Raw genomic sequence first — 13,235 nt, forward strand, 5'->3', positions numbered from 1 at the left:
ACAGCCAGGTAGGCCAGCGCGTGGCACGTGTGCACGGAGGGCGCGTCTGCGGGGCCCGGCCGCGCTGCAGCGGGAGGAAGTAGGGCACTTCCTGGGAGACGCCCAGGCAGAGGACGCACCCAGGAGCCTCTTTCGCCCTGAACTTGGCAGGGAGGTTGGGGCTCGGGCCTGGTCAGCTCCCTGCACAAATAGAACCGGTCCAAGATGCCGCCAAGGGGAGCCCCTGGCCGCGCCTGGCACTCACTTGTGAGCCTCCTGCCCCGCCCACAGCGGAGGTCTCACCTGCCCACCGCAGCAGCAGTAGGCAAGGTGCAGCCCCAGCCTCACTATGTATTTTTTAAAATATATTTTTATTGAAGTTGTGAACTTACAAAACATGCACAGTGTGTGGAATTCCCATACAACCCCCTCCGCCATCACACTACATTGTTGTGGAATATTTGTTACAAAGTATGAGATAACGTCATCAGACTATTACCACTAGCTATGGTCTAGAGTATACATTTGGCATGTTTTCTCCATGCCTCTGATTCTTAACACCGTCCATCTGTGGCACTGATGCAAGACTGTTACAGTATTGCCGGTAACTATAGTCCATAGGTTATAGATTAATTGTATTTTTCCCATACTCCTCCACATTCTTACCTCCTTGCAATAGTGATGTGCATTTGTTCTAGTTCATAGAAAGACATTCTTTTTTTAATCTTATTTATTTCTCTCCCCTTCCCCCCGTTGTCTGCTCTCTGTATCCATTTGCTGTGTGTTCTTCTGTGGCCACTTGCATTTTTGTCATGCAGCACCGGGAAATTTTGTTGCTTTTTCTGTTGTTGCATCATCTTGCTGCATCAGCTCTCTGTGTGTGTAGTGCCACTCCTGGGCGGGCTGGGCTTTTATTGCACAGGGCAGCTCTCCTTGCGCACGGGGCACCTCTCTGTGGGGTACACCCCTGCATGGCACAGCACACTCCTTGGGTGAGGCAGCACTTCACATGGGCCAGCTCATGCATCAGGAGACGCTGGGTTTGAACCCTGGACCTCCTATATGGTAGGCGGATGCTCTATCAGTTGAGCCACAACTGCTTCCCAGGACATTCTTGTATTTGTACTATTAACCACAATTCTCCACCTCTGGGCTCGCTGTGTTTTTCAGTCCCTAGATTATTCTCTAGCTTTCTTTTAATTGACATTCACATCCCTAGCCTACCCTTTTAAGTCACAATCCCATTTATAAACCAGCTGCTACTCACTATAATGTGTTACCATCAACTCTATCCATTTGCACACCCCACTATTTTGTAAATAAGGAGTAGGAAATGTTTTTTAAAAGTGTGACTTGATTATAGAAACAATTTAATTTTTTTTTAGAGTGGAGAAAGTGAAAACTGTTTGTGTCCTTGAGGGTGGAAATACATGCATGAAGAGAAGTTTTCTTTAATTGAAACATGGAAATCATAAGTTAATCATTAAAAATGTTACCTGGTTGGACATCTTGGTAAGAATGTTAATATGGCGTTCCCGATTAGCCTTTATGTTTTCAAAATGCTGGGGGTGGGAGGGACACAGCCAAGCCCGGCTGTTTCTTAACCATATAGTGCTACCTGAAAGCCTTCCCGGGGCGGGAGAAGTGCTGTGCTAATTTCCTATGCCTGCCCTAATGTAGTACCACGAAGTCAGTAGCTTAAAACAGTGCAAATTTTTTATCTTACAGTTCTGGACATCAGAAGTCTAAAATGAGCTGGCATTCCTCCCAGGGGCTCTGGGGGAAGACCCATTTCCTGGCCCTTTCCAGCTTCTGGAGATGGCTTGTGTTCCTTACCTTTCATTGGCACCTCTCCTTGTCTCATTCTGTCCTGCTTCCCTCTTTCCCTTATAAGGACCCTTGTCGTTAAGTCGGTCCCACCCGGCTAATCCCTAGGGCAGTCTCCCTATTTCTAAATCACATCAGCAAAGACCCTCATTGCCAGGTAGGGTAACACATTGACAGGCTTCTGGATTTAGGGTGTGGGCATCTTTGGGAGGGGAGGAGGTGGCATTGTTCTAATGTTTACCAGTGCCTACAAGGCAGATCAAAATGAGCTTTCAGGGTTGGATTTGGGGGTGTCACACCAGGAGGAGTCTGGAGATAGGCAGTTGGAGTCAGGCTCCCCTGCTTCCTCCCAGGAAGGTAAGGGGTGGGTGTGAGTGCCATCTCAGAATCTTACTTTCCACATCTGTTAAATGCGCATAGTATACCTGTTGTGAGAAACGGAGATTATTCTGACACTGGCACATAGTAGAGCCTCGTACTGGCACATAGTAGGAGCTTGCACTCTTAGACAAGCCTCTAGTCCAGTTCCTCAGGTGTAGTAGAAATTCCAAAAATGTGCAACTTATATTCCCCAGCCCTCTCCTTTATCTTTTTCTTTGTTACTAAAGAAAATCCTTGGGTACAACCTCCTTCTGGTGCACTAGTGCTGCACAGTCACCAGAGCTCTTTTGTAGTGTAGAACTTGAGAGCGTGAGTAGCCAAGTTTTATTTAAAGGGGGAAAGGAGGGAGGCCCCAAAGATACCAGTTCTGTGCAGACATTAATTGATATCATACATTGGGGAAAAAAATAGCTAACAAGAGAGTAGAACGAGTGCGCCTGGTAGCCCGATGCCCTGGCGGCCAGGCTGCTTTGGGGCCTTCCGGGCTTGCACCAGTCACACAACCTGGGGAGTTATTTCTCCCCATGGTCCTCAGTTTCCTTGTCTGTAGGATGAGCACGTTCGACTGGATTGTTTCCAAGCTCCCATCCAGCTCTTCCACGGTGATAAAATATTCCTTTTATAAAGGTGCTGTACTTTACGACGAGATCACGCTTGCGACACCTCGCCCGCAGTGTCGCTTCTTTGCCTTCCTTTGATAAATCCAAGATGGTTTATCACGAAGGCCTAGAATCGTATAAAAGCCACACCTTAAATCTAGGGGGCATTATTCATGTCAAGCGTAGAGGAGAAAAACAGCAGTGAGAATGAGCCTGGAGAGGGAAGAGCGATTCCTTGGCATTGGTACTTCAGTACTTATTTTTTGAGGACTAAAGCGGGTACTACCGGGCCTCTACTGGGAACGTTGCAGGGTGCTCAGACCTGAGCGAAGGGATGGGCCAGGCAGGAAGTGGCTCCTGGGCCATCAGCCTGGTGTGCAGAGAGGCGGGGGGCCCGTCCAGGGCACCGCAGAATCCTAGCTTGTGCTCAACATGCTGGGTCAGAGTCTGCAAAGGGAGATGGCATCTATTTAAAAAGCTCTCCGGGGGAGCGGACGTCGCGCAGTGGTTGCCACTGCTTCCCAGGGACGAGGTCCTGGGCTCAATCCCCCCCCCAAAAACCAAAAAACCTCTCCAGGTGGTTTTGAAACGTTCCGTGGGACAGGGACCCCATCCGTGCCTGTGGCTTTGCAGGAGTAAAACGTCCCTGCGGAGGAGGCCTTGGGCGTGCTGTGCAGTTTCTCTTTTGCTGCCACCTTTGCTTAGGATTTTTAGGTCTGGCCAAGATCTTTGCTTTGTCCTGGGCCCAGACTGGCTCCCAAGGAGCTCTAAGGCCGCTCCCTTCTTCCCTGTCTGCAAACGGGAGTAACCGGCCGCTAAGGCGTTCTTCCTTTTGGCCAGTTGAGCTCCTCCTGTCTCCAGCCCTGGTCCATGTCTCCCACCCTTCAGCAGCCTCCAGGGCTCCGCCCTTGAGCCCAGTCTGCAGGCGCTTCCTCTGTCCTCACCTTCCATCTCCTGACTTTAAACACACTCTCCGGGCTGACCTTCCCCGCTGTCCATCTCCCCACCAGCCCCGTCCCCTGAGCTCTGCTGCCCCCCGGACTTCCCTTCTTGATGTCTTCTCCACACCTCAAACTTGACGCACCCACTGTGTCCCGAAGACTAGCTCCTCCTCCAGTTGTCCACCCAGACCCCTCAGCTGCCCGCTGTCCTTGCTCTCACACACCACATGGACGCTGTCAGGAAATCTGCTGACTCCCTGAACAAATTCCAGCCCTGCCCAGCCCTCAGGGCCACCGCCCTGGCCTGTGCCACCGTCACCTCTACCCTGCCTCATTGCCCAAGTCCCACAAGTGGTGTCTCTGCTTCTTATCTCCGCACAGACCATTCTCCACCCAGCAGCCAGAGAGATCCTTTTAAATGATATTCCTCCAGCCAGAACCCTCCACGCCCTTCCGGTTTCCTTCAGAGTAAAAGCCATAGGTCTTATGGGGGTCCTGCAAGCCTCTGTACCCAACTCCGACTTAACCCCCCCCCCGCCCCCCTCTCCCTCACTCCGCTCCGGCTGCGCACGTCTTGCTGTTCTTTGAAGACACCAGGCTCTTCCAGCCTTAAGTTCTCTGACTCTTTCCTCTCCCTGGATTGTCCTCCCCCCAAGTGCAATGTGCTTCTCGAGTCCTCACTTCCTGCCTGTCTTGCTCCCATGTTATTTTTTCAATGACGCCTCATCTGATTACCCTATTGTAAAATGCAATTCAAAGTCACGTTCCTTCTTACCCCGTTCTGTGTTTTCTCCCCCAAAGCATTTGTGTCCTTCTCATATAATGAATAGTCTGCTTTATCGTCAGTCTCCCCTTGTGTCCTTTTGTGACCCGAGTGTCTGTCATGTAGTGCATGCCCAGTAAATGAATACCGACGAGAGCAGCGTTTATGAGCGGCACTCATTCGAAGACACTTAGGACAGAAATGAATTTTCAACTGTGCATGTAATTTGTCAGTTCAAAATGTGATCCATGGGCAAGTGCCGCTTGTGCACTGTGTCACCAGGAAGGAAGAACAGAAATTGAAAATAAGTGTTTGGGAAGTTTTCTGACAATTTTTCAGAGTAATTTGATATTTGTCGAATCTAATAATCCAAAGTTGGAGCTGCACCCAAACAGAAACTCTGTGCCCATTAAGCAATAACTCCCCATTACCCTCCTTCCACCCCCTGACCCCTAGTAAACTGTGCTCTACTTTATGTCTATGAATTTGCTTATTTGGGGTATTTCATATAAATAAAATCATATAATATTTGTCCTTTTGCACCTGGCTTATTTCATTCAACCTGATGTCTTCAAGTTTGTCTATGTTGTCGAGTGTATCAGAACTTCCTTTTTATGGCTGAGTAATATTCCATTATATGGCTACGCCACATTTGTTTATCCATTCATCTGTTGGTGGACACTTGATTTCCCTCCACCTTTTGGCTATTGTGACTAATGCTGCTGTGAGCACTGGCGATGGACGGTGGTGATAGCACAATATCATGCTTGCAATGAATACCACTGAACTGCACACTTGAATGCGGCTTAAGTGGGAAATTTTGAGTTATATATGTGTCGACCACAATAAAATGTTTTTTTAAAAAATGCTCTTATAACATTTTTCTGACCTCTTTGGACATGAGTTTCAGAGTAAATGATCCTGTTATCCCTGGTTTGAAATGATTATGTACAAATAAAAAACCTTAAAACGTTGGTACATTTGCTTGTGTAAATAACTTTTTTTCATTTCATTTTCCTTAAAATTATTTTTTATCCTATTTTACAAAAGTATTGAGTCATGACGGGGATGGAAAATTAGGAAAACAAAAGCAGGCCCTTCACCATGCGTCCCTTGAGACATACCGAATGAATGGCCTTGAATTTAGCAAAGTGGAGTAAAAAACTTGAAAAGTTATGATACCTTCTGGACTTTTACGAATCATCTCATAGGTCTTGAGGTTGTCTCTTCCTATAGTGGTTTTAAGCTTTTTTTCCTTTCTCTTATTTATTCCTTTAAACTGCAGATCCCTCTGTCCAAGTGCATCTTGTCATGCAATGCAGATAAAAGCAGACTTGTCTGTTCTCGTTGAGTTGAGGGGCTCAGAAGACACTGTTGGAATCCCTCTCCACCCCCAGAGGCCCCCAGGGTAACTAAGCAGCACTCTGGGTCTCTGCAGACAAGTCTAAACCGTCAGCTCCCCTGTGTGTGAATTGAGGATTTTTTTTTGCTTTATGTATGTTTTATAAATAATGCCTCAGATGTGTTCAAATTTAAATTTTAAACCTTTCTCTATAGGATGACACAGCTCTTTCACATACCCTTGTTTCCACAGGCTTAACACGTATTTTTTTTTAATTTTTAAAAAATGTATTGAAGTGTATCACTCATACGTAAACATACATGAAAAATACGTGTATAGTAATAGTTGTGATCTTACAAAGCAAATAAATATACGTAACATCATACAGGGCGTTCATACCCACCCAACCACCAATACCTTGCATAGTTGTGAAACATTTTTAACTAATGACAAAAGAGCATCCTCAAATTATTACTACCAACCAAAGTGTCTTATATTTGATGTATTTTCCCCCAACACACCCAATAATAATAATTATTATTATTATAATATCACATATATGAACATACATATACAGTAAGTATATAGTAAAAGCTGTGAACTTACAAAGCAAACATGTAGAACGCCGTACAGGGGTCCCATATATCAACCCAGCACCAACACCTTGCATTGTTGTGGGACATTTGTTACAGATTATGAAGGAATATCATCAAAACCTGACTCCTAACTACAGTCCATATCTTCTATTAGGTGTATTTCCCCCCAACCCACCCTATTATTATTTTTAAAATATATTTTCATTTCAGAAGTTGTGAACTTACAAAACAATCATGCACATATGCAGAATTCCCATATAACACCCCTCTTTCAACACACCACACTGTGATGGAACATTTGTTACAGGTTATGAGATAATATCATCAGATATTATCACTAATCATGGTCCATAGCGTACATTTGACACACTTTTTCCATACTTACCCATTATCAGCACAGTACATCTTTGGCATAAATGCATGAATATTACAATATTGCTGTTAACCACAGTCTATAGGTCACTCCAGTTGTATTTTTCCCATCCTTCTATACATTCCCACCACCCTGCAATAGTGATGTACATCTGCTCTAGTGCACAAAGGACTCTCTTGCATATGTACCGTCAATTCTCATCCACCTCTGGGTTTACTGGGTTACTCAGTCCCTAGATTATTCTCCAGCCTTCTTTCAGTTGACATTTACATCCCTAGACTACCCTTTCCAGCCACATTCCCATTTTTAAAGCAGCTGTTACTATAATGTATCACCATCAACTCTATACATTTCCACACTTTTATAGTAAAGTTAATTAAAACTTCTACATATATTTAGCATCAATCCTCTTATCTCCTCTAAAAATCCACTACCTACCACCAGGTCTTGAAGAAGTTTTCCTACATTTTCTTCTAGAAACTTTATGGTTCTTCCTTTCATATTTAGTTTTTGATTCACTTTTACTTAATTTTTGTGTAAGATATGAGGTTTCTTCTTTTGGAACATGCACAATTTTGATGTGTTCTAACTTAAAATTTAGACATTTCTCTTATCACAACATGTAGCAGTTTGATGTGGTTATGAATTCCAAAAATAGATATTGGTTTATGTTTGTAATTTGGTCTATACCTGGGTGTGATTAAGTTATGATTAGGACTTTGCTTGGGCCACGTCATTAGGGCACTGAGTCCCCACTCCTTGGTGGATGGGGACTCACAGATAAAAGGCATGGCAAAGGACAGAGTTGAGGGTTTTTGATGTTAAGAGTTTGATGCTGAAGCCTTAAGATGGATCCCCAGGAAATAAGCTCACAGAGGAAAGAGAAGCAAGCCCCAAGAGGAGAGAAAACCCTGAGCCCAGGAAGAAACAAGCGCTGGGAAGAAAGGAACTTTGAACCCAGCGAGAAGCAAGACCCTGGAAGGGAGGAACCCAGGAAGCCTGAACCCTCGCAGATGTCGGTAGCCATCTTGCTCCAACATGTGAAAATAGACTTTGGTGAGGGAAGTAACTTATGCTTTATGGCCTGGTATGTGTAAGCCCCTACCCCAAATAAATACCCTTTATAAAAACCAACCAATTTCTGGTATTTTGCTTCAGCACCCCTTTGGTTGACTATACACAGCCCAACCAACCAGTGACCATGAAAGACAAACCTGCCATCCAGTGAAGTCAAGTTTATTGGCTCATTGCAAAGAAGAAACATTGTATCCTTGGGAGAAATATTGTTTGTTATTAACTTTGTAAGCTGGCTTTTGTTACCCAAGCCTGATTTATGAATGGCAGGGCTGATTTTTACTTTTTCACTCTGTACGTGGACTAGCTGTTGTTTCACACACCCTAGATTCCTCACAGTCCTGTGGACCTAACCTGCACAGTTTTGATCCATTGTGACAGGTATTTATTTGAGATGATGATGAAATACAGACTCCAAGCCTGTGCAGTATCTGCATCAGAAATCTTAACATATTTAATAACACATGAAGTACTTAAAAAAATAACTTGATGAAAAATGACCTGAAAAAATAAGCTACTATTGGAGCTGGCATTAGAAAAATAGGAAAGGAGAAGAGATTTAAGAAAGGAGGGATTTGAAACCTTAAAAATGTTTGCTTCTTTGACCTGCAAGGAGATCGAGTATACGAAATAACCAACTGTGAGGGAAAAAATTGATACACAAGGATGCACCATTATTTTATAGTGTTGGAAAACCAAGAATGATATAACCACTAAAGAACATCATTGTATAATCATAATAATTATTCGTGCCATGAGAAATGCTCATAAACTAAGTACAAAAACCTCGGAGTGTGGTATCAAACTTTATCAGCTTTATTTGAAGGAAATTATATGATAACAAATATAGAAAATTCCTGCAAGGAAATGTACCAAAACATTAACAATGGTTATTTCAGAGTGACTACATTATGGGTGGTTTTGTTTCTTCATTCTTTATTTCCTATAATAAACTTGTATTATTCAGAATACTACAGTTAGCATGTGTTTAATAACAGTACAATGCATTTCTAAAATAAGCATGAATTACTCAGAAAAAGAAATTAATTACTTTGGGGGGGGGGAAAGTAATGGTTCTCAGCCAGAAAATAGACATTTTATGATGGAAATTATATGCTCAGTGTAATTCCTAAGAGTGTGGTTCATGGAGCTGTCAGAATGTGTTTCTCCCACTATGTTCTTGGTAGGTTGAAAAAGAAAATTTTTCATTTTTATTAGTGGTTTGTGTCCAGAACAAGACTGAATGAATCTAAATCTTTTTTCAATCATATAATTTTTAGCATCCAAGCCTTTTTACACAATTAGTCACTTAACCAGTAGGAATAAAATATTTAGTAAACCAGAAATACAGTAGTAGCCTGACAGGGGGTTTTGAACTTTTGACTGACTGCAGCCACACTCAAAAAAGGGGTTTCAGGCTTCAGACCCCATTTTTGTTGATGTTATTTTCAAGGTTTCTATGTTTCTATTTTTTTAGAGTATTTCTAGAATTCCAGAAAGTAAGAAATGATAAGTGAGAAAGTATTGGTAGTTGGTTAAGATCAATAGAAATGTGTGGACAAAGTTAGCTTTGTATTTAGATAATCTTTCTGCCAGGTGTATCAAAACCATTTTTGATGAAAGGAAGAGTCCTATCTCATCTTTACTTGAAGATTTTTAGTGGTACAGTAAAAACTTAAAATGTCTGTAACCCTTAAATGACCTGGTATTTTTGACGCTTTGTAGTCCAGGACGATGTCTGCAGAATTGCCACCAGACCTGAACATCAAGGAGCCTCGATGGGATCAGAGCACTTTTGTTGGCCGAGCCAATCATTTCTTCACTGTCACTGACCCCAGGAATATTCTGTTAACCAATGAACAACTAGAGAATGCAAGAAAAATAGTACACGATTACAGGTAATGTTCACGGTTAAATTTTTTTTTTTTTTACTAATATATTAATAGATCATCGTGTTAGCCTCTTGTCTTTAATCTTTTACTTAGTGATTTTACAACCTTAGTATATATTTTCTAAAACCCTGGAGGGCATAAAAGCAAAGATAATCTAATCGGTGTAACAGTAGATATAACGATGTAAAATGTAACAATAAAACCAAAAAACTAATGTGGAAGCTTTAAAAGTATCTAGAAAAAAAAAAAAAGATGGCAGAAGGCCCGATCGCTGAATCATAACAATATATGTGAAAGGATTAAAGTCCCCTATTTAATCAAAGCCTTTAAAACTGGGTAAAAGCACATCAAAGCCCCAATAATGGCATGGCACTCCAGTTTGAATACAAGGCGGTTGCTAGCTATGACTAATGATATGTATGTTAAGCTCATTGCTTTCTTGAATGCATTTAATCCTCACCACAAACCTAGGAGGTACATATGTTGCTATTCCACTTTCCAGATGAAAGAACTAAGACATGAAGAGTCTAAGTTGCTCAAAGTCATGATACTCGTAAGTGGTGGAGCCAGGATTGTACCCTGAAGAGTATGACATATGTTACCCAGTGCATAAGCTGCCTTGCAAGGAAAACAGGAGGAACTAATTTTTAAAAGTCCAAAATGAATAAATTAGAAAACAGAATTGCATACCAACCCTAAGAATTGTGTTTTTGTTATAAACCCAGTAAAAAGATATGCCTCTGGCAAGTCTAATCAATATAAAAATAAGTAAATAAAACTCATAATATATAACAAGAAGAATAAGAGAGGTAGCTAAAAGAGAAAAAGAAGTATAAAAATTAATCCTTCTAGGTAGCTTTCTGCTAAAATTTTTGAAAATCTTAGTGAAATATGAGTATATAAATTAGCAAAATTGACTCAATCTAAAACAAGGCAATTTAGAAGATGGAAAAGGAGAAAAAAGAAACAAGGAAGAGTAGAACAAATAGAAAATAAATAACAATATGGGGGCGGAATCTTTCCATAAAGATTTCGAGGTCCAAATGGCTTCACAGATAAAAGAAATAATTTCTTCAAGAAAGAAATAATACCTATTCTACCACAAATTTTACCTATTCTACCACAAATTTTTCCAGAAAATAATAGAGGGAGATATTTCCTTATTCATTTTATCAGTCTTCCAATATGCTGATAGCTAAATCAGACAAATTTTAAGAAAATCTATGGACCAATTTTCCTCCTAAAAATAGACATAAATCATTAAAAAATTTAATAAGTTAGTTCTATCCATATATACAAAAGATAATACCCAAAATAAATAGAATTCAAATGGAGTTCATTATAAGAATGGAAGTTTGATTTAACATTTGAGAATCAATGTAATTTACCATATCTGCAGATTAAAATAGAGCAACCATCTAATCATCTCAAAAGATGCACAAAAAGAAGACAAACTCCAACATCCATTCATGATAAAACTCTGTAAATTAGGAATAGAAGGGATAAAGTACATCTATTTAAAAAACCTACAATTAACATCAAACTTAATGGTGAAAGAATGAACACTTTCCTCCTAAATTCAGGAACAAATCAAGGACTTCTGCTCTCATCACTTTTGTTAAGCATTGTACTGGAGGTCCTAGCTAGTACAAGCAAATAATAAAAAATAAAAGACATACATATAGGAAGGGAAGAAGTAAAACTGTCTTCATTCACAGATAATATGATCATTTCTGCAGAAATAATCTATTTTTTAAAAACTGTGACTAGTAAGTGAGTTTAGCAAGGTCACAGGATAGAGATCAACACACTGAAATCAATTGTATTTTTATGTACTAGCAACAAACAATTGGAAATTGAAATTTTAAAAATAATATGATATACAGGAACATCAAAAATATTAAATAATTGAAAATGAATTTAACAAAAACCTCAAAACATTACTGAGAGAAATCAAAGAAGACTTTAAAAAAAAGTAGACAGTTATACCATATTGATGGATTAGAAGATTCGGTATTTTTAAGATGTCATTTCTCCCCAGTGTAATCTATAGACTCAATATAATCATCAAAATCACAGCAGGATTTTTAGTAGAAATTGACAAGTTAACTCTAAAATCTTAGGGAAATATAAGGGACCTAGAATAGCCAAAATAATTTTGAAAAGGACTCATAATACCTGATTTTAAGACTCATTATTAAGCTCTTCTAATCAAGACAACATAACACGGGTGCAAGGGTAAAGATCAACAGAACAAAACAGACAATCCTGAAAGAGACCCAAACCTAGATAGACAAATGATTTCAGACAAAGGTGCCAAGATAATTCAATGGGGAAAGGAAATTCAGTTTATGAATTGTTTTTGGAAAAATTGGATATTTGTATAAAATTAATAATCTTGATCTTGACTTCACATCATAAACAAAAGTTAACTCAAAATGGATTCTAGTCCAAAATATACAAGCTAACAATATAAAATGTCTGAAAGAAAACAGGAGAAGATCTTTATGCTTTTAGGGTTAGCTAAAGATTGCTTAGTATATAAGAAGCAAGAACAATGAAGGGAAAAATTGATAAATCAGACTTCATCAAAAGTAAAATCTCTCATTTTCAAAAGACACAACTTAGAAAACAAAAATGCAGTTTAGACTGCAAAAAAATATTTATAAGATGTATCTCTTAATGGACTAGCATCCAGAATATATAAAGAGCTCTTTCAATTCAATAATAAGACGATCCTAATTTTTCAAAAACAGACAAAAGATTTTAATAAATAGATATGACACTTCACCAAAGAAAATATAGGAATGACAAGTAAGCATATGAGAAGATGTTCTACATTATTAGTGGTTAGGGAAATGCAAATTAAAATCATAAGGAGATAACATCTCACATGCACTAAAATGTCTAAAAGGGGAATTGAAAACAATAGGGTACATTCATTGAATTGAATACTGCTCTGCTCAGTGATTTAAAAACAATGAAAAAGGAACCAGCTACTAATAACAAATGGCAACATAGATGAATCTCAAAAGTATGCAAAGTGGAAGAAGGCAGACACAAACTACTACTCACTATGTGATTCCACTGATATGAAATTCTAGAAAAGGCAAACTTGTGTTGGTATAAAGCAGATCCATAGCTGCCAAGAGGTAGGAGAATGATTCCAAAGGGGCTTGAAAAAACTTTTGGTAAGATGGAAGTGCTCTAAACCATGATTCTGGAAGTGGTTACACCACTGTGTACATTTGTCTGACCTCATCAAATTGTACACTTGAAATAGATGACTTTCATCATAATTAAATCACTAGTCTATTAATGTAATTTATTCCATCAGTATGTCAAAGCAGAAAGCCACCTATTAAGAGAAGCTCAAAAGAAGGTAAAATCACACATCTATTTCCCATATAATAATCAGCTAGGAATAATGTGCGGTGCTTCTTTAATATGGTAGTGATTATATAGCCC

The 13,235-nt window shown here is 40.0% G+C and overlaps 1 protein-coding gene across 1 annotated transcript in view; it reads left to right on the forward strand.

Annotated features, from left to right (window-relative positions):
* SFXN1 (sideroflexin 1) overlaps window positions 1-13,235 on the forward strand; it is a 48,793-nt gene that overhangs the window by 9,361 nt on the left and 26,197 nt on the right. Inside the window, exon 2 of the mRNA XM_004449001.4 lies at window positions 9,601-9,773. Coding sequence (XP_004449058.2) covers window positions 9,610-9,773 — 164 coding nt within the window. The 5' untranslated portion in view covers window positions 9,601-9,609. The remainder of the gene's footprint in view (window positions 1-9,600; window positions 9,774-13,235) is intronic.

This window comes from Dasypus novemcinctus, chromosome 2, assembly GCF_030445035.2.
Source record: "Dasypus novemcinctus isolate mDasNov1 chromosome 2, mDasNov1.1.hap2, whole genome shotgun sequence".
Taxonomy (NCBI): Eukaryota; Metazoa; Chordata; class Mammalia; order Cingulata; family Dasypodidae; genus Dasypus; species Dasypus novemcinctus.